Below are 19011 nucleotides of genomic sequence, written 5' to 3' on the forward strand. Positions count from 1 at the left end.
CCCTTGTTCAGAGTCCTGTGACACAGGGATGTACTGCTCTTCCACTTGTTCAGAGTCCTGTGACACAGGGATGTACTGCTCTTCCACTTGTTCAGAGTCCTGTGACACAGGGATGTACTGCTCTTCCACTTGTTCAGAGTCCTGTGACACAGGGATGTACTGCTCTTCCACTTGTTCAGAGTCCTGTGACACAGGGATGTACTGCTCTTCCACTTGTTCAGAGTCCTGTGACACAGGGATGTACTGCTCTTCCACTTGTTCAGAGTCCTGTGACACAGGGATGTACTGCTCTTCCACTTGTTCAGAGTCCTGTAACACAGGGATGTACTGCTCTTCCACTTGTTCAGAGTCCTGTAACACAGGGATGAACTGCTCTTCCACTTGTTCAGAGTCCTGTAACACAGGGATGAACTGCTCTTCCACTTGTTCAGAGTCCTGTGACACAGGGATGTACTGCTCTTCCACTTGTTCAGAGTCCTGTGACACAGGGATGTACTGCTCTTCCACTTGTTCAGAGTCCTGTGACACAGGGATGTACTGCTCTTCCACTTGTTCAGAGTCCTGTGACACAGGGATGTACTGCTCTTCCACTTGTTCAGAGTCCTGTAACACAGTGATGAACTGCTCTTCCACTTGTTCAGAGTCCTGTAACACAGGGATGAACTGCTCTTCCACTTGTTCAGAGTCCTGTAACACAGGGATGAACTGCTCTTCCACTTGTTCAGAGTCCTGTGACACCGGCATGGACTCTTGGTGGAATTTATTTTTCATGTCCTCCAACTGCAGAAGGTTTTCCTCTCTATCAGCAGCAGCTTTTGTTTCATGCTCCATTTTCTTAAACAGGGCTTTGTGCTCCTTCTCCAAACCCCAAAGCCGGTTCTTGTAACTGAACACTTGGTCAGAATAGTAAACATACTGCTCCTGAAGTTTCACCTGAAGGGTGGCATTATTGTCACTTTGGGAATCATACATCTGCTATATGTTGCCCCACTCCTGGTAGACATAAGCATAATGCTGAGAGAGTTCATGGTAGGTAGCATTGACCTTCTCCAGCCTTGTGCTAAATGACTCTTGCTGGCTCTTGTGATGAGCCAACTGTCTTTCAGTTTGCTCAAGTCGTTTGGTGAGCTGGATCTTCTGTTTACACTCCTGGTTATACTTGGCTCTTTCTGCCTGGCACAGTTTGGTCTGCTGCTGTCTCCAGCCTCGCTCTCTGTGGAGTTCATTGGTTAAATACTCAATCTGGTCCCAGAGAGTCTTATTTTCGTTCACCTCTCTGTCCAGTTCTTTGGAGAGCTGACTGATCTTCTGCTCCTGAATGAAATTCTGTTCCTTAGCTCCTTGGAGATCAGTTTTTAACTCCTCATTCTGTTTGACCAGGTACTCCTTTGTGGCCCTGCTGTAAATGCTGTAAAGCATGTCCTGGGTCCAGTTGTAAGATCCCCAGACTATTGAAGATACTGTTGAAACCATGGCGTCTGGTGTTGTGGTCTGTTCACAGTTGTGAATCCCTTATTGAATTGAAATGTCTCAATAACAGACAGTTGTCTATCTGTTATCAAATTGAAATGTCTCAATTGACAGTTGTCTATCTGTTACCAAATTGATTTTTGAAAGATTTTGTCTCAATTGACAGAAATGTAACCACACAGTATTGAATACAGTGTTGCCAACTCCTCAGTAAGGAAAGTAGCTATTGGCTGTCCTAAAAGTCGCTAGAAGTCGCTAAATGGCGTCATCACCTAATTTGCATAATTTTCAATTTGCGTGTAATTATAATGGACGCTGTAGGAGAGAGGAATAACATCAAAAAAACCTAAATATGTTTAGAACTACAAATTAATATTCTTATGTTGATTATTGGTTGTTTTTTTTTTTATTTAAATCAATTTTGTTCTGTATTGTTAAATGTCAGAATATTACATTTAATCAAAAGACTGTTATGCGGGGTGGAATTGCGCAATTTATTTGCAGTCTGGATGCGGAGTGGTGTGGGTCTCCTCTCTGCTCTCACTGCAGCTGGGTCTGCTTCGCGAGGCTACTGTGAACCTGACTGCCTGTGCGTGCTTTGGGACGGAGGAGGGGCTCACGGCAGCACCCGCTGCTCGTTGAGGACAGTAACTGCAGAGCTATACGTCCTTTCACTTCAGTCTAAAAAACACCAAAAAAGTCTCCAATAACACCAGAAAAAGTCGCTAGATTTGTCGCTAGTCGCTTTTGAGGAAAAAAGTCGCTAAGAGGGTTTGGAAAGTCGCCAGATTTAGCGAGAAAGTCGCCAAGTTGGCAACACTGATTGAATATGGGATCTAATTACATAAATCTGACTACATGAGATTAAAGCGCCTGATGACATCAAAAACGTGTCATAGAGATTTTCCTTTGATGATGACATCACACACGTGTCATGGAAATTTGCCTTTGTTACACGTGTGTGTGTGTGTGTGAGATTGAGAGTGAGAGAGTGTGTGTGTGTGTGTGTGTGTGTGTGTGTGTGTGTGTGTGTGTGTGTGTGTGTGTGTGTGTGTGTGATGACATCATACAAACTACTGTGGTCATGTTTGGGAGTTCCAAATCCAGAATTCCTGTTGTCTTCCCCCATAGTTACTGTTGCTATGTCTGTCAAAACGTCCCAAAAGACTACAATGGCAGATTTATCTATCTGAATTCTAAGTAAGTTCTAACACAATGGGTCTTTAATTTCACACAGAAGTAAACAGAAGCAACTTTTCATTTAGTCAACAACCATGGATTTTTGTCCCCATAATTAATAAACGGTGCGAGCAGATATAATCATCTGTAGCTGACTCAGGTGATTGAGCTGATTTGTTTCAAAGTGTGAACCCTGTAAAGAAAAAGGTCTTAAATATGCATCTGAAGGCAAAATATTTTATATTATGCCGTAAACTAGAGATAACACTGCAGTGAATGTAACAGAATGTTCAGTATGAGCTTGTCAGATGATAAATGCTACAAGCTCTTCAACAACCAAGCCACGTTTCCAAGTTTTGTTTATCAGTTGAGTATATTTATGATGATAACCCCAGAGTTAGCTTCAACTTAGCTCTGGATCTATAAAAACAGTACCCCCTGTGTTTCCTGACCACAGTCCGGATGCTGGAGCAGCAGTTTCAGACGCAGCAGTCTGTTACACAAGTTTTTGTTAAAATAATGTCACTCTACATTCTAAAAGAAGGGATACTGAGATAACAGAAGCCAGAGTGTTATCAAGTGTCAAATCTATTTATAATATTATTTATTTTGATAGTTTACAAGATATGAAAAATAGAACCATATTTTAGTATTCTTCACTCCTGAATATGATAAACAAATAACACTCATTTATAGTACATGATTATGGTACTATAGGTACCATGATTATGGTACTATAGGTAGGTAGGTGTATTTTATAACATTTGGTAAATATGAGTGATATAGTCCAGTAATATGGAAAAATTGATTCTTAGTGGTCATTGTCCTGGCCTAACTGTTTTCCAATCTGCTATACAATTTTACACACAAAGAGTGATAAAGCTTTTCATGTCACACAAATTTTCGAAAGTCCAGCTATTTCTGAGACATAAACAAATACATAAACAGTGGTTAAATACTTGATTAAAAACAGAATCTAAATTAAACTCTGAAAATGTGGATGACAGGAATCTTTTAAACCTTTGTCTTTGTCAGAATTGTCAGTAGAAAACCACAACGAGCCTTGAATGTCTTGACAGAGGACCGTACAGACTGCTGAGAAGTCAGTTTAGTTAAGACTACACACACACACACACACACACACACACACACACCAAAGATGAGAGGCTCTCTGCGGAACATACAACATTTATGAAAGCATTTTTTTACTGAAACAAGTAATTGTAGTGAGTCACAATTATCAACCAATATCACTGACATACTTCTACTGAGTCCATCATATTAACAGTTATAATGTCTCTCTCTCACACACACAATTAAAGCACACATACACACATGTGCGTGCGCAGCAGGCCATCCTCTCCTGCTGTCATATCCTCCATTGATAATAATGACAGTGATGAATATAGCTGGAACAGAGCGAGTCATAAATCACTGGGCCTCACCCCTAAGTCTGACTCACTGCCTGGGCCTTCATTTGTGTGTGTGTGAGTGTGTGGGGGGTGGCGACTTGTCGTGGGCTACGCATCAGTGGATATGTCCAGTGACACCTTAATGTGCTTGGCTTGTCTGAGGAACCCCTGTGGGCAACCGGCTACACACACACACACACACACACACACACACACACACACACACACACACACACACACACACACACACACACACACACACACACACACACACACACACACACACACACACACACACACACACACACACACACACACACAGCACACACACACACACACACACACACACACACCACACACACACGTCTACTTGCAGGATGAGAGCAGGGCTGTGTGTATCTATTTCATGAGAAAATAAGGGGGAAAACGGAGCATAGCTGCATTTCTCATGCAAGCTTACCGGTGTGTGGTTCTGGGTGGATAAACGTGTGTGTGTGTGTGTGTGTGTGTGTGTGTGTGATACAGTAGTACCCTGCTTCATCTCAACACCAGCCCCCTAACCATCATGCCTCAAGTCCTCCACCTTCCCTTCATCAATCCATGCTCCTCTCTATTCCACAAATTTCCACCTGTGCCTGTTTTAAAAAGTAAGACAGCAAAACGTTATTCATGTAACAGATTTTATTCTAGGTGGAAGCTCAATGTACTTCACAGAGCTCCGACTACCACAGAAATTGCAGCCACAAAAACTACATGAATAGTGTACAACATAAAACTTTAGACATAAGTTAACACAATTAAAACACATACATAAATAATACATCTGAGTTAAAAACTATTAAGAAAAAGTAGGAATAGAATAATATAAAATAATAATTAAAACCAGTAAACTACACTACTGAGAGGTGCAGCTAAAAAGGAATGTTTTAAATTAGTTTTAATAGACGATGGCGTAAGAGCATGCCTAACATGATTGGGTACGATGTTCCAGCGGCTTGGAGTATAAAAGCCAAAAGCAGTTTGACCAATTTTTGTGGAGTCCCGCAGAATAACCAGACAGCCTGTTCCAGATGACCTGCGGGGTCTAGCTGGTTCATAGCTCACAAGCATGTCAAGAGAGATATTGGGGTGCCAGACCAAGAAAGACACAGAGTGTGTGTTTGTGTGTGTGTGTGTGTGTGTGTGTGTGTGTGGGAGTGAGAGTGAGAGTGAGAGAGAGAAAAGAGGGACGCAGCAGCGATAGTGAGAGATCATTAAAAACATGGGAATGGGATCAGCAGAAGGCAGTTGAGAGGGAAGGACTCAATTTGGGCTTAGATGGAAACATGGGAGTGTGTGTAGCAGCCGAGCTGCGGATTTATAAAAGTAGGGATGGGGGGCATGGCGGGATAGATGGAGGGCAGAGGATAAAGATGAGGGTAGGATGGAGGGTGAGAGAAGGGAATTGCCCCCTCCAGTCATTAGTGCTGGAGAGGGGGTTTAGCTAGGAGGGCTGGCAACCCCAGCCCCCCGTTCTGCTTAACCCAAGCCTGCTAACCATTAATGGGGATCAAACACACAGCAAGATAATAGTGTGTGTGCGTGTGTGTCTGTGTATGTGTGTGAACATGGGGGTAGTTCTGAAGAAAAAGGGCAGGATGGAGACAGAACGTCCTTGAGTTTTAATGGTTGTAAGTGTGTGTGCGTACATGAAGTGTACAAGTGTGTGAACAGATACATTGTTCATGTCTTGTATTAGTGTCTATAAGTAAAGGTGAGTGATTGTGCGTTTGTGTCCGTCGTGCCCTTAGCTGCTCTAGATACCAAGATTAAGTAAAGCAGGCCACCGAGTCACAACACAAACCCCACACACACACACACACACACATTACAACAGCTGTGTATTACGCTACACATTTCTAGAAAACAAACCTATAATTTAAACGTTTGATCTTTAACATGAAAAATGTGTCTCTGTGTTGCTACTATGCTACTAAAAGTGATTCATCTCCCTTGGACTACTGAGTACCACACTGCCTGAAAATGTTACATTGCATTAACGGTCTGCAAAATTCACAATTGCATCATAAATTATTCGTGCGGCAGGTCAAACCTTCCAACTAATTAAGAAGGCTAGTTGTGCACTGACAGTTAAGTAGCAGAGAGGAGCGGAGCATACAACACAAGGCATATACACTTCAACACACACACACACAGTATTTCTGAAAATATCACATTCAAAGTGATGGCACTGTCTCAGGTACTGAAATAAACAATTCCCATTCAGCTACATTTTGGTGAAAAATTCATCATCGTTCATCATCTTTAGAGTCGGGCCAGAAATCTATCCAGTGTCACACTGCCCATGTTTACAGGGTCATTGTGTTGCAGCAGAAAAAAAACTTTATTTCTGATTCAGTATTTGAGGTAAAAAGGCAAGAAATAACCTTTTTAATGTTGTAACACTGGTCACACAAATAGCAAATACTAATTATGGCTAAATCAAATCTGTTAAAATTGATTTGTCTATCATTATTCTGTTGGATGATGATTTGTGTATCTAGATATGAATCGAATATGAGATGGAGAAGGCTAGAGCCCTTACCCCTTAGGGTTGTGTTTTCCAGACAGTCCATACATGCTCTTAATGTTTCACCAGTATCAACTATACCGTACCCTCAATACTTCTTGAGTACTGATTGCAGTATTTTAAAAAAGTATCACATGTTCTATTAGTCTTTTTTTTTTTTTTTTTTAAATCAAATTTTTCCTGATCTTAACTTTTCTGATTTGGGAAAAGTTCTCGTATGTGTGCTTGTGTCTGACACCACTAAACAAGAATAGATTGAGAGCGAAACTCTGTATGCTATTGGCACCTACATTAAAACATTTTAGACAATACCCAGCCCTTACCACAATACACACGTATTCCAGTAGTTCATCTGGAATATAAAGTGTGTATCGCAGTTTACCACTTTAATTGCTGCAGGTCCAGTCGTAAATCAATGGAAAACACTGCATTTCATAGCTAGACTTTGGTTTAGCAGGCTACAGAATCGACTTTCCTCTCCCCAAACACCTTCCACCAAACAGACCTCAGACACATATCTCACCCTTTTTAATCAGACAGTCTTTTCCCATAGCTCGTTTTGGATCTATTAAATACAGACATATTCACATCATGTTCAACCCCACACCCCACACCCCCCCACTCCCCCCCCCCCCCCCCCGCCCCCGCCCCCTCGCTCCATCTCTGCTTCCTTCACTCACCACACTAATGAGACTGAAAAACGAGGGGAGCAGCTGGGCCTGGGGAGCGACAGAGATGCGACACGCTCTCCTCCGCCTCCCCCCTCCCCCCTCAAAAAAAAAAACACCACCCTCCTGTCTCACCATCAAAGTAGACACAGCCCTCACCAGCGGTGAGGCTGGTAATGACCACGGGCACATACACACACACTCCACATGTGACCTATAACGCTCTCTGCATGTCTGTGTGCATGTAACATCTTGATTATTAGAAAACTGTCATGCGTGTGGCTGGGGTTAGTTAGAGAGAATCAGAGTGCGTGTGTGTGTGTGTGTGTGTGAGTATGAGTGTGTGTGTGTGTGTGTGTATGTGTGTGTGTGTGTGTGTGTATGTGTGTGTGTGTGTTTCTGTGTAATTACGCCCCATGGGGAGGAGTTTTGTTGTGATTGTTCAGTGGGTAGGAGGGTTAAAATATACCACAACTAGTGACTAATAGGGGTGAGGTGTGCTCTGGACAGTTGGTACCAGATTGCTGTTGAGGAAATGACTGCTGCAATTATGCAATGCAACAGAATGCAAGTGTGTTTGTGTGTTATTTAGTAGCCCTGTGGGTCCACCCAAATAAAATATCTAACTGCAGATATGTGCGTTAACAAGGCATTGTTAGCCCCGTGTTGTCACCTGTAGTAACTGCAGTGCTGAGGCATGCTGGATGCGGTGGTTAATGATGGCTATATACATATACCCATCATAATGGCTATAAACATATACCCATCATAATGGCTATATACATATACCCATCATAATTGCACACATACTGGGTTTGTGTTCACCACGAGCAGGAATTTCATCAGTTTGATTCCATGTGACTTGTTATGTTGCAGTTTGGTTCCTACATCACAGATGCACGTGTTTCTTAATTTGTGCATATTTCCGTTTGTGTCTCAAACAATGGACTCACTTGTCTGTCAGTCAGTGTGTAGAGGTGCTGCTGGTCCGGGCTGAACAGCATGTCCCTCAGTAATTGGCTTCCTCCTTCGCTCACGGTCACCTTCTCATAGAGTACCGCGGGACGGTTAGGACTCACAGAGTTGACCAAGATCTATAAGGGAATCACAAAATAAATCACATTTAGAATCACACTCAAATGTTCTTACAAACGTAGAAAAATACTTCAGATACATTCCAGGTCTGAAATGTGTAGATATATATCATTTCACCAAAATTTTCAGGCATCATCTAACCTCGCACTGTTCATGTAACATCGCAAACCATGCTGAACAGAGTGAGTACCATTTGCATCATTATTGCAATAACAATATCTACAAGAGTAACATTTATTAATGAGTGAGCCTCGCAGGCCATCTCAATCACTTCTATAAACCGTGTACATCACGTGCCTGCAGCCGCTTTAGTGTTAAATAAGTTTAGATTAAGGTTGAAAGTAGGAAAGGAAAGTAAGGTAGATTACATTCAGTATTGATCTGTCTGCTAATCATTTTCTCAATGAATCAATACATCATTAACATCAGTATAATTTTTAGGGATTCACCGAAAATATTCGGCCGAAAATGGCCCAAAAGCGCATTTTCGGTTTTCGGCCGAAATACTTTTATCACCGAAACAACACGGCCGAAACAGCTAACTAAAGAGATCAGCTCCTCTGATGCATCTGTAGCAGACGTTATTCCTTTAATTGCAGCACTAAAGTGTAGTACACTCTTAGAGTCTGCCAGCACACGTTTCACTGAGATCTATTTGGATCCTCTGCACTTCATCGCGACTGTACTTGATCCGCGTTATAAAGATCATTACTTGGATATGGGATTAAAGCAGCGCGCACGAGAAATGATCCGGGCCGCGATGGATGCGGAGAACCCGCTTAGAGACGGAGAAGCGCACAGCACAGTAGAAGGTGTGTGTGTTTGTGTGACTATAAATGCAGCGCGTGTGAGAGTAAAGCGTGCTTATAGCTCTGTGTTGCTGCGTATTAGACCGACACCGATTCGGTTTTCGGTCTAGGTTTCCTCATTTTCGGTTTTCGGTTTCGGGTTTCGGCCAAGAATTTTCATTTCGGTGCATCCCTAATAATTTTGTCTAAACCCATTAGAACTTCTTAGAGCCGGAGCTGATGACTTCAAATGTATTGTTTTGTCTGATCAAGAGTCCAAGTTTTAGATAGATTTAGTTAGATTAGATAGTTTTCTATCATGTATGACACATAAAAGTTTCAAATCTTCTCATCTGAAAAGTTGCAAACAGCAAATGTTTGACATTTTTCCTTAAAAAAAAAGACAAACAATTATCAACATAGTTGCTGATTCATTTTCAAGTTTATCCATATCGACTCAACAATTCATTACCAAATCGCTGCAACAATACAGTAAAGAAAGCAAGATGATGAGAGATTTTAGTCTGAAGCAGCAGACTCAAAGAAAGTGAGAGTAATGTTATAGCTCAGAATACTACTGTAAGATGTTGCTTGGCAAGTCATAAAACAGTGTTAAACAGCAGAAAATACATTGAAAAATATGATGCTTTATTATAATACATCAAAAACAACATCGCTTTATATTTGAAACACATACTAGCATAAAGACAGTGAAACACTGAGACACATTAATCTTTGTTTTCTCACTTCTATCTGCCTTGCAATATCCAACAAATGTATCTACAGTTGCACGTTTCATATTTACGGTATTCTTTAAACCAGAGTCTGCACATACAGTAGTTTCTGTACGTTTTGTTCAGCTGGGGAAATGGGCCACATTTACTTCAGCAGTGACAGTGGTTATTATAGTGGAAGGCAGCGTGAAATTACCGACATGTTGGAAAAAGGTTGAAAATGACAGCTTTACAGAGCCATGTAAAGGGCTTAATTGAAAAGCTGTGTTAATAGCTGTATTGAATATAGTATCATTATTGTGAAAAGAGGCATGATTACAGAGGCCTAGTGTTATTACAACTGTAGGAAAGACAGATCTATTCAGCACATTGGAGGAACTAATGAAAACACTTTAAAAAGTGAAATAATGACAAAAATGGGCGCGTATGAAAACACGGAGTCCCTGCATAAAGCCCAGAGTGAATAACAATACACTACTATCTTTGGCTTTTAATGGGAACTTAATCACCCAATACACCTGTGGACAAACATAACAATTTGTAGCACACTGCAAGCGAGCGAGTGCACGGCACGCTCAAATTTTCTTTGTGAGCCATGGCGAATAATTTCCCCAGATATGGAAAGTAATGGTGCAGATACAAGATAGGAGATTGGCTGGCTGGGATGGCTGTGAGCCAAAGACATCTCAGCAGCAAATGAAAAGCGCAGAGCGACGAGGGGGGGGCAAGTATCAGCTCTCCATTACTGAGCTTTGTCGACTCGCACTGCTATCAGCCCACAGTGACAAGGAAGGGACAGCAGGCAATGACTAGCTGGAAAATGATACTGAACACAAACACACACACACACACACACACAGAGATAGGTTCATACCCAGATAGATGAAATTGATGAGAAACACACACCCACATGGGCAGATGATGATAGATATGCATACCCTAATAAGTGCTTTGATAGATCTGTGCGTGCACACACACGCATGCACACGCTGAACGCACACATTTAAGATGAAAGAATTTATTTACAATCTCACGAAAAGAAACCAGGGGCAACAATCCCATTATCTCTCACTGCCTGCGTGTGTGTGTGTGTGTTTGTGCATGTGCGTGCCAGGGAGAGAGAAAGAGAGGGAAGCTGAGAAAGATAGAGAGATAGAGAGAAAGTGCTCATAAGGCTGTGATAAAGCACTGGAGATGAGAGGAAATATGGATGTTATTATCTAGATAATGGGCCCGTAAACAAAGGATACATTTCATTCACGGATGGCTCGCATCTAGACCAGCACATACACACACACACAAACACACACACACAAACACACACTAATGCACATGGCAACATAGTTTTGAAGAACAGACAACCAGAATAAGGAAAAACGCCAGCTGACACATGCAGAGGTGAAAGAGTAGTGTTTGTTCGGTGTGCTTCCGGCATCATTTTCTCTCTCTCATACATAAAAAAGAGGCATTTCCATTGGCAGCCACATCTATCTCTGGACCAGACACCCAAGTCCAGTTCAGTTGCTAATGACCAGTCGCAAGTTGAGACTGGTTTTGGACACAGAAAATACACAGAATAAAAGTATGCCTTTCTGTCAGCCTTCCTATCTTCCATTTGTATCCATCTGCTTGCCTGTCTGTGCGTGGTCCAGCCTGCAAAATTCCAAATGTACAAACGTACTTCATCTCACTTTGTCGAAACAGGGACTCAAAACACAACGGTTACACTGCCGTGCTACTAAATCGAACAAAATAACACTTTTACTCCTTCCCTTCTTTGTTTCCCTTTTGTTTCACTCACTCTTTCCCTTTTAGATCATACGAAGCGCTAATATTAAAAAACGTGTGCAAAGAGCGAGAAAGGTGGGAAAGAGAGAAAACGGAAGAGGGGGGCAAGTGAGGGAGGGCGAGTGACGTGTGAAAACAACAGGTAATAAATCGCCTTAAATAAATATATTCAACAGGCACTGCAACCAAAACCATCAGGAGAATATTGAAACCAGGGAGAGAACAAAGGACTATAGAATATACAAACTGAACAGATGGATTGACTGATGAATGGATGGATGGGATACATAAGGAGCATTTGTGTAATCAAGTCAAACAGAATGACTGCGCCTAAGAGTCAAGGGTTACAACCTAATAATCAGGTTAACAGGAGCCAGCCATTCATTTAGGGGGGTTTAGAGCTTCTGCTGGAAGAGCTTAGTGTGTACAAATGTTGGGAATTAATCGTGTGTCTGTGTGCATGTCTGTGCATATGTATGTGTAAGTCACATTTATTGGTGAGCACCTTATGGTATGTTTTTTCACACATCTAAAGATTTACAAGTTTATGTTTGCATGCACAGCTCTGTGTGTGTGTGTATGTGTGTGTGTGTGTGTGTGTGTGTGTGTGTGTGTGTGTGTGTGTGTGTGTGTGTGTGTGTGTGTGTGTGTGTGTGTGTGCCAAGTCACAAAATCAATGCAGTCGTCTATGATGATGTGAGACACTGCTGCTGTCTCATTGTCCCCCTCTGTCTTACTTTGCTTTCTGCTAAGTGCGTGATGGATGGATTCGCAGGACGGTGCTTAGCGTGTGTTTTCAGGGTAAGCCCGTCTCTGCTCTTTCATCAACATGTATAATGTAACATTAACAAACACATTAGAGGCACTGTCTTAAGTAATGAGCGTGTTGTGAAGTATTGAGACAGCAAAGAAACAAAGTGGAAGTAAATGTAAGAAAAAAGAGACAGTTGAAGACCAAGATTTGGATAAAAGCCAGTTGGTAAAATGAGTGGAGATATAATAAACCTTTAAGAAGGAGCAAAAGCCACAGGGAAAGGATAGAAAAGGCAGCTGAATAAGTTATAACAGAAAAAAACTTTAGACTTGGTTTCTCTATGGCTCTGATGTCAAATTTCAAGACTTTCCGTAACTGCTGCTCAGAGTACTTCCATGACCTACAATTGTTATTCCTTCCTAGATTTTTTATGTTGTTTGTCAGCTCAGCAGAACAGGGAAAACAAAGAAATGAAGGAGTTTATTTCCCCACTACAGCTGCGCTCTCTGGAGAGAAGTGGCCCTGCAATGTTGAAAACAACTGAAATCTGATGTCTAATGCGATAAACAAGCTAAACAAGTTGTAAAATAACTTCTAGTGCGTCCATACAAAGTGGGTCATTTCTAAAATTCACAAACATTCCCAGACATCCTCAGGGATTTTATTACCATCTCTGAATGTTCCTGTGTGCTACAAGCCTCTTGGTATTCAGATAGCTTGCATAAGCTGTGTATTACAGTATGATAAAAAAAAAGGTGCAACCAAATGAAACCAACGCCACACCATATCACAACTATGAAAGATTCCCAGCTACACCCTCCCCCTCCTCCTCCCACTACATCCAACATCGTTTTTTTTTTTTTTATCTGTTCTCTGTGCAGCAACACCTCCCTCAACCCGCAGATCCACCCAAAAGCCCCTAATGCCGGGTTTTATCTGTGCCAGGCCGGCCTGGTTAGCTCTGATAGACACACAGGACAGCCATAAGGTGATAGGAAGGCTGGGGGTATGACGGTGAGAGAGCCGGGAGATAAGACAGTGGCATGTCAATGAGAATGATGCCTGTCATAGCCGCAAGTGACAACTGATGGAGCTTGTATACATGAAAGTGAGAGACTTAGAAGCTGAGAGAGAGAGAGAGAAAGAGAGAGTTATGTCTTCTACTGCATGGATGCACTGTGGGAAGAAATGGAGGAGGGGGAACTAGAACAAGGGAAAGAAAAGTGTTGGTAGCAGGGATGATGGAGCTAAAGAATGTTGCACGAGCTGAAGAAGAAACTTTATTCAAAGAGCACTTTATGTGTTGAATTTTTTGCACTACAGTTTAATAAAAGAACGGAAATTTAAGGGGGGGGGGGGTTCTCCAAGACTGTGAATTAGCATCACATAGAACGAACAGATGGAAATGGTCCAGGTGTTCCCATGTCGGCCCGAGATCCATAACACACCAGCGTGAGCACGTAGCTGGGTAATGGCTTTGACATTTCAAAGCGCATTTGGAGATGTGTGCGAACATAAAGCACACACACACACACACACACACACACACACACACACACACACACACAAAACCTTTATAGAGAGGTAAACTAAACATAACTAGGTCTACCCATGCATAATAGCAGAAGGCCCCACATTCCTGACTTTGATGTGGAAGGGGGCCCCATGTGTATTTCTTTATATGTGTGTGAGTGTGTGCGCGTGTGTATGTGTGTTTAAGGGGCCCTACTGAAGTGGGGAATTCAGTGTGGCCCTCTTCAGAACAAAAGGAAATGAAGAAAAGCAGGGAGAGGGTGATGAATAGAGAAGAGAAAAGTGGCAGGGTCCTATAGTCACAGAACGATGGGAGGGAGTGAATGAGAGAACAGATGAAAACACTTTGTATTAGTGGACTCCAATAGCTCTGTGATCTCAGGTAAGGTAACATATCACTTGGTTGCTCTGAGCAGGGCCTTACTTCTGTTAATGCTGCCATGTTTAATCCAAGAGTATAACAGCCTCCCCGTTACTGTGTGTGTTCCTCGATAAGGTTAGTGAAGATCATGTGATCATGTAATTGAAAACTCCAGACTTTATTTACTATCATCAGTATAGAACGAATAGCTGAAAGATTTTATGCTAATTTGTCCTCACAGTTCATCCAAACCCTGACCGTTGACCACTCAACAGAGTCAGTGTGTCCGTGATTATTTCACACACAGCCAAATAAATGCAAACAACAGTCTGACCGCATTATGTTGAGCTCAGTGGAAACTACCTAATGACAGCTTCATGTAAACGTCTCCCCTATCCTCCCTGTCCCTCTTTAAGCTGCATTTTCTATCTGCGGCAGGGGAGTTCAGATAAAAGAGCTGAAATCACTCACTTCCTATCGCAGCTGTGTGCCTGGCAGAACTTGAGCACAAAACAAATCCATCAATTGTTGCTGAAACGGCAACAGTCACCATGAGAAACGTCAGGTAACGCACCTTTTCCCCTCCTCGCTGTGTGTGTGTGCGTAATACAGGAGGAAATAAAAAAAGTAAAAAAGAGACACTCCTTTTTCCTCTGATTGCTCAAAGTCGGAGTGTGTGTATGTGTGTGTATGGGTGTCTGTGTGTGCGTGTGTGAGCAGATGGAACATCACACATGAGTGAGTGATCGCCCCGATGCATCTACGGGACAAATCCCTCATCACCACAACCCTGCACACACATGCAGACGTAAGTACAGCTGAGAACAGAGTAAACCTGGACCATATGTGGGTCAGACAGTCACAGACCAGGCAGCCGATCCCTCAACAGCACTAAGACAGACAAAGAGCTATGGTGACAATGATGGAGGAGGCATCCACTCAAACACATACAGGAATGTCAGTGTGTCTGCTATCAAAACACAGTGTGTGTCTGAGATGGGTTATTTTAAGGTCTGGGAAGGAGAGCAGATGCAAACATGGACTTCACTCTCCATCTTTCTACTTAAAAAAGATCTTTGTCGGCATGATATTTATCAGTATTTGTGAAAGAGTGCTTCTTGAGATTATTTATTCTCTTAGTGTTTTTATATGGATAAATATATAGAGCCTAGCCTAGACAAATAGCCCAGATGGAGAGAAGAGAGGGAAAGAAAAATGGAAATGAGAAAAGTATATGGCGAAGATCATCATTCTCCCTTTTTTTCAAATGTCTCAACCAGCTTAAATCTCACAGACAAACACACTCTTGCTTCCCTACAGTAATTCTTCCACACACTATTTATACATCACCCACACTAACGCACACACCTGCAAGTCTCCTGTACTTAAAAAAGCACAAAGAATCCCAGGTTCTCGAGCACTCGTCCATCATTATCACTGCTCCATTAAAAAACAATCCTTACAAAGGTCTGTCTATTATCTTTTTAACATTTCAGCACAAGATTGGCTCTGATTTTCTTTATCTACCATGACAATCTAGTGTTCCTTTCCAAAAAAACAATGTGTTATGAGGAGATTTGAGATGTGGACGAAACAGGATGCAATTTCATGAGCATTTAATTCACCTAAAAATAGAAGTGTTAGTATAAAGGGGTATTTGGACTCTTTTCTGAAGCAGGTTCTGTTATATCTGTTGAAACTTACATCAAGCACTCATCAGCGAGTTCAAATACGCGTCCATGTAATAGACCTGGGTGATAAAATCATAGCGATATGTCCTGGCAATATATTCATCAATAGCGATAAGAAGATTCAATGGAATTTTCCATAGCACACAACAAAGATGCAAAGTTCGGTTGCATGAACAAACCCCAAGCATGCTCCCTTCCTGGCTCACAAACAGCCTAACATATCCCTTGATAATGGAGTGTGCAACGAGAGACACGCAAATAGCCAATTATTTAACAGGTGTGTTGATCAGTTGCACAACTGACATGTGATACAACAACAGAAACAGTGTGGCGTGAGGAAATTGTTCATTAAAAATATTTGTGTGTGTTTTTCATTGTTGTGTTAATATTAAAATTATTCCTTGTTTACCTTGATCGCTAAAGTGGTAACATTCAAAATGTTTTCCCCCTTGTCTTTGTTAAAAATATCTGAACTGAAAAGTATCAACTGAACTGAAACATTTTGTCAAGATACATTTTTCAGCTATATCGCCCTGCAGTGTAATCCAGTGTATTTTGTCCTATCAGGTTACTTACTATGCCAACTCTAATTGACTGGCTTTGGTATTCACCATGTGTATGCCATGGTTATTCATGTGTGAGCCTGTGGCCTTTCACCAGCAGAGCTTATGAAAGGTCACATACTCACACAAGTACGCGCACACATACACACACACCACATAAACACATACAGTTACAGGATTTGGAGAAGCAGAAACTGAGAAAATACCAAAAAACGAGAGAAAAAAGGAACGAAGGCCACATGAGGTGTGATTCTCCCAAAGCATATTCATGCATACAATATGTGTAAACAATGCGAGAGAAAGTGAGCTGCTGTAACAGCAAATTAAACCTATTCATCACTGTTAAGGACTTTTAATGCTCATGCTCACTGAAATTAAAAGACCTTGTCATCGTTCTATCCTTCTATCTCTACCCGTGTCTCGCATCCTCAGCCTCCCCCTCCAATGCATTTCTCTCCCTCTCCCTCTCATTCATCTCCTGTGTACCTCTTTTTCCCCCAGTCCTTCCTCTCTAGCTTTGCTTCCTCCCTCCTCTCTCCCTCCAAATTAAATGCCTTTAGCGAGCAGTCGTCAGATAAGTGTGTGTAGCGAGTTGCTAGACGCGGCGCGGCGGCGGTATTTCATCTTCCGACCATCACTAAATCACGCTAACTCAATCATCTGCATGGAGTTGCGCGCGCACGCACACACACACACACACATTCAAAGCTGTGAGTATGAAAATCGCAGCGTCTACAGAGGTGCTTTACTATGACTGATTTTATCAGCTGTCTTGCAAACGGGGGAAGAAATTGCACCACAACATTATCATATACAATAAGATGAGATTTGAAGATGGAGCTTTCCAATTGAATGCCTTCTTAGTGTCGCCATTCAAATGAGAAAAGACCTCCTCTTACATTGAGGCGCAACACAAATCCCTTATGGAATATCTCAACCGAAATAATATTACACATTTACATCAAAGACTGCTGAGAGGATATTTATGTTAAAGACATTACATGCATACACTTAAAGACTATATTTAATATTTATATGGCTATGGGTGCGTGCAAATAAGAATAGAAACCCAGTAGATGATTCGTGCAGTGACACTGGCCTCTTTGGACCACTACTAAACAGTCACGCCACTAAGAGAAAGTGAGAGCTATGCTAACAAGCTGCTAGTCTTATCACACACAGGAAGGTGGGAAGCTAAACAAAGATTGGGAAGAGTGCTAAATGCAGCGAGGGGAGACCGATGTTATCGTCTATGAAGTGTGTATGCAGGTTTGAGGAGAGGAGCGGAGCACATACAAACAGTGGAAGAAATCGGCTGGGGAGTAAAGTGTTTGTATTGAGTCTGTCTGTGTGTGTGTGTGTGTGTGTGTGTGTGTGTGTGTGTGTAGGAGTGGGGGGAGGGTATGTTTGTATGAAAGAAAAGAGAGTGTGAATACAAAGTGTGTGAGACGGTCAATCAATTTGTATGTGTAACAGAATGCTTGCGTGCAGTGAATACATGCAAGAGTGCAATTGTGTGCACTGAGTTAATCTACATCAGTCACATTAAAAAGGCATCAATTATTAGCTTGAAGAAACAACACACGTACACACAAATACACACACACACAGACAATGCAGCTCTTGATGTGACACTATGCAGCACCGCTTGACCCACCATTTACTGACTAGATCAGCCATTCACTAGGATTACAGCAAATAGGACCTCATCTTCAGCTGTAATTACCAAGGTAGGTGTGTGTGTGTGTTTTTGTGAGTGCATGTGTGTGTCTTCCTGTGGGAGAGCCAAAGTGATTACATGGCCACTGGTGCCTCTAATAGCATCTTTTAGAGAGAGAGAGAGACAGAAAGAGAGGGGGGAGAGAGAGAGAGAGAGAGAGGGGAGAGGGGGAAAGATGAGTGATTTCCATCTTTCTTGGGGAGGAGCACAATTATGGCGGAGGAATTTTATGGTGGTTAAGATGTGGGTCTGTTTTGACTGTGCCGTCATGTAAGAGTGTGTGCTTGTGCTTGTGTGTGTGTGTGTGTGTGTGTGTGTGTGTGTGTGTGTGTGTGTGTGTGTGTGTGTGTGTGGTGTGTGTGTATGTGTGTGCAGATGTTTGTAATGGATGTAACACAAGAGGCTAATGGGAGCCAGGCCAAAACCACACCTCAGAGTAATGTGTGCCAAACCATTCCTGGCCACAAATGCCTCCCTCTCCTCCGCCTCTTTCATTTATTTCCCTCTGTTCATTTTATATCAACTCCCCTCCTGAAACAGCTCTGCTTCTTCTTCAATTTTTCTTTTTTTTTTACCCTCCTCTTTATTTTTGTTTTGACACGTTCATTTTCCAGTTAATCGTCCTCTTTTATTTTGAGCTCTGCTTTTTTTCTCAACATTGTCTTCTGTCTTTCCAAAACACAGGC

General features: G+C 42.1%; 1 protein-coding gene across 3 annotated transcripts in view; it reads right to left on the reverse strand.

Annotated features, from left to right (window-relative positions):
* The window catches only part of LOC133978203 (plexin-A1-like), a 169043-nt gene that overhangs the window by 104558 nt on the left and 45474 nt on the right, over positions 1 to 19011 (reverse strand). For all 3 annotated transcript variants that reach the window (XM_062416582.1, XM_062416583.1, XM_062416584.1), the window contains exon 3: positions 8252 to 8392. In XM_062416582.1, coding sequence (XP_062272566.1) covers positions 8252 to 8392 — 141 coding nt within the window. The remainder of the gene's footprint in view (positions 1 to 8251; positions 8393 to 19011) is intronic.

Source organism: Scomber scombrus, chromosome 3, assembly GCF_963691925.1.
Source record: "Scomber scombrus chromosome 3, fScoSco1.1, whole genome shotgun sequence".
Lineage (NCBI taxonomy): Eukaryota > Metazoa > Chordata > Actinopteri > Scombriformes > Scombridae > Scomber > Scomber scombrus.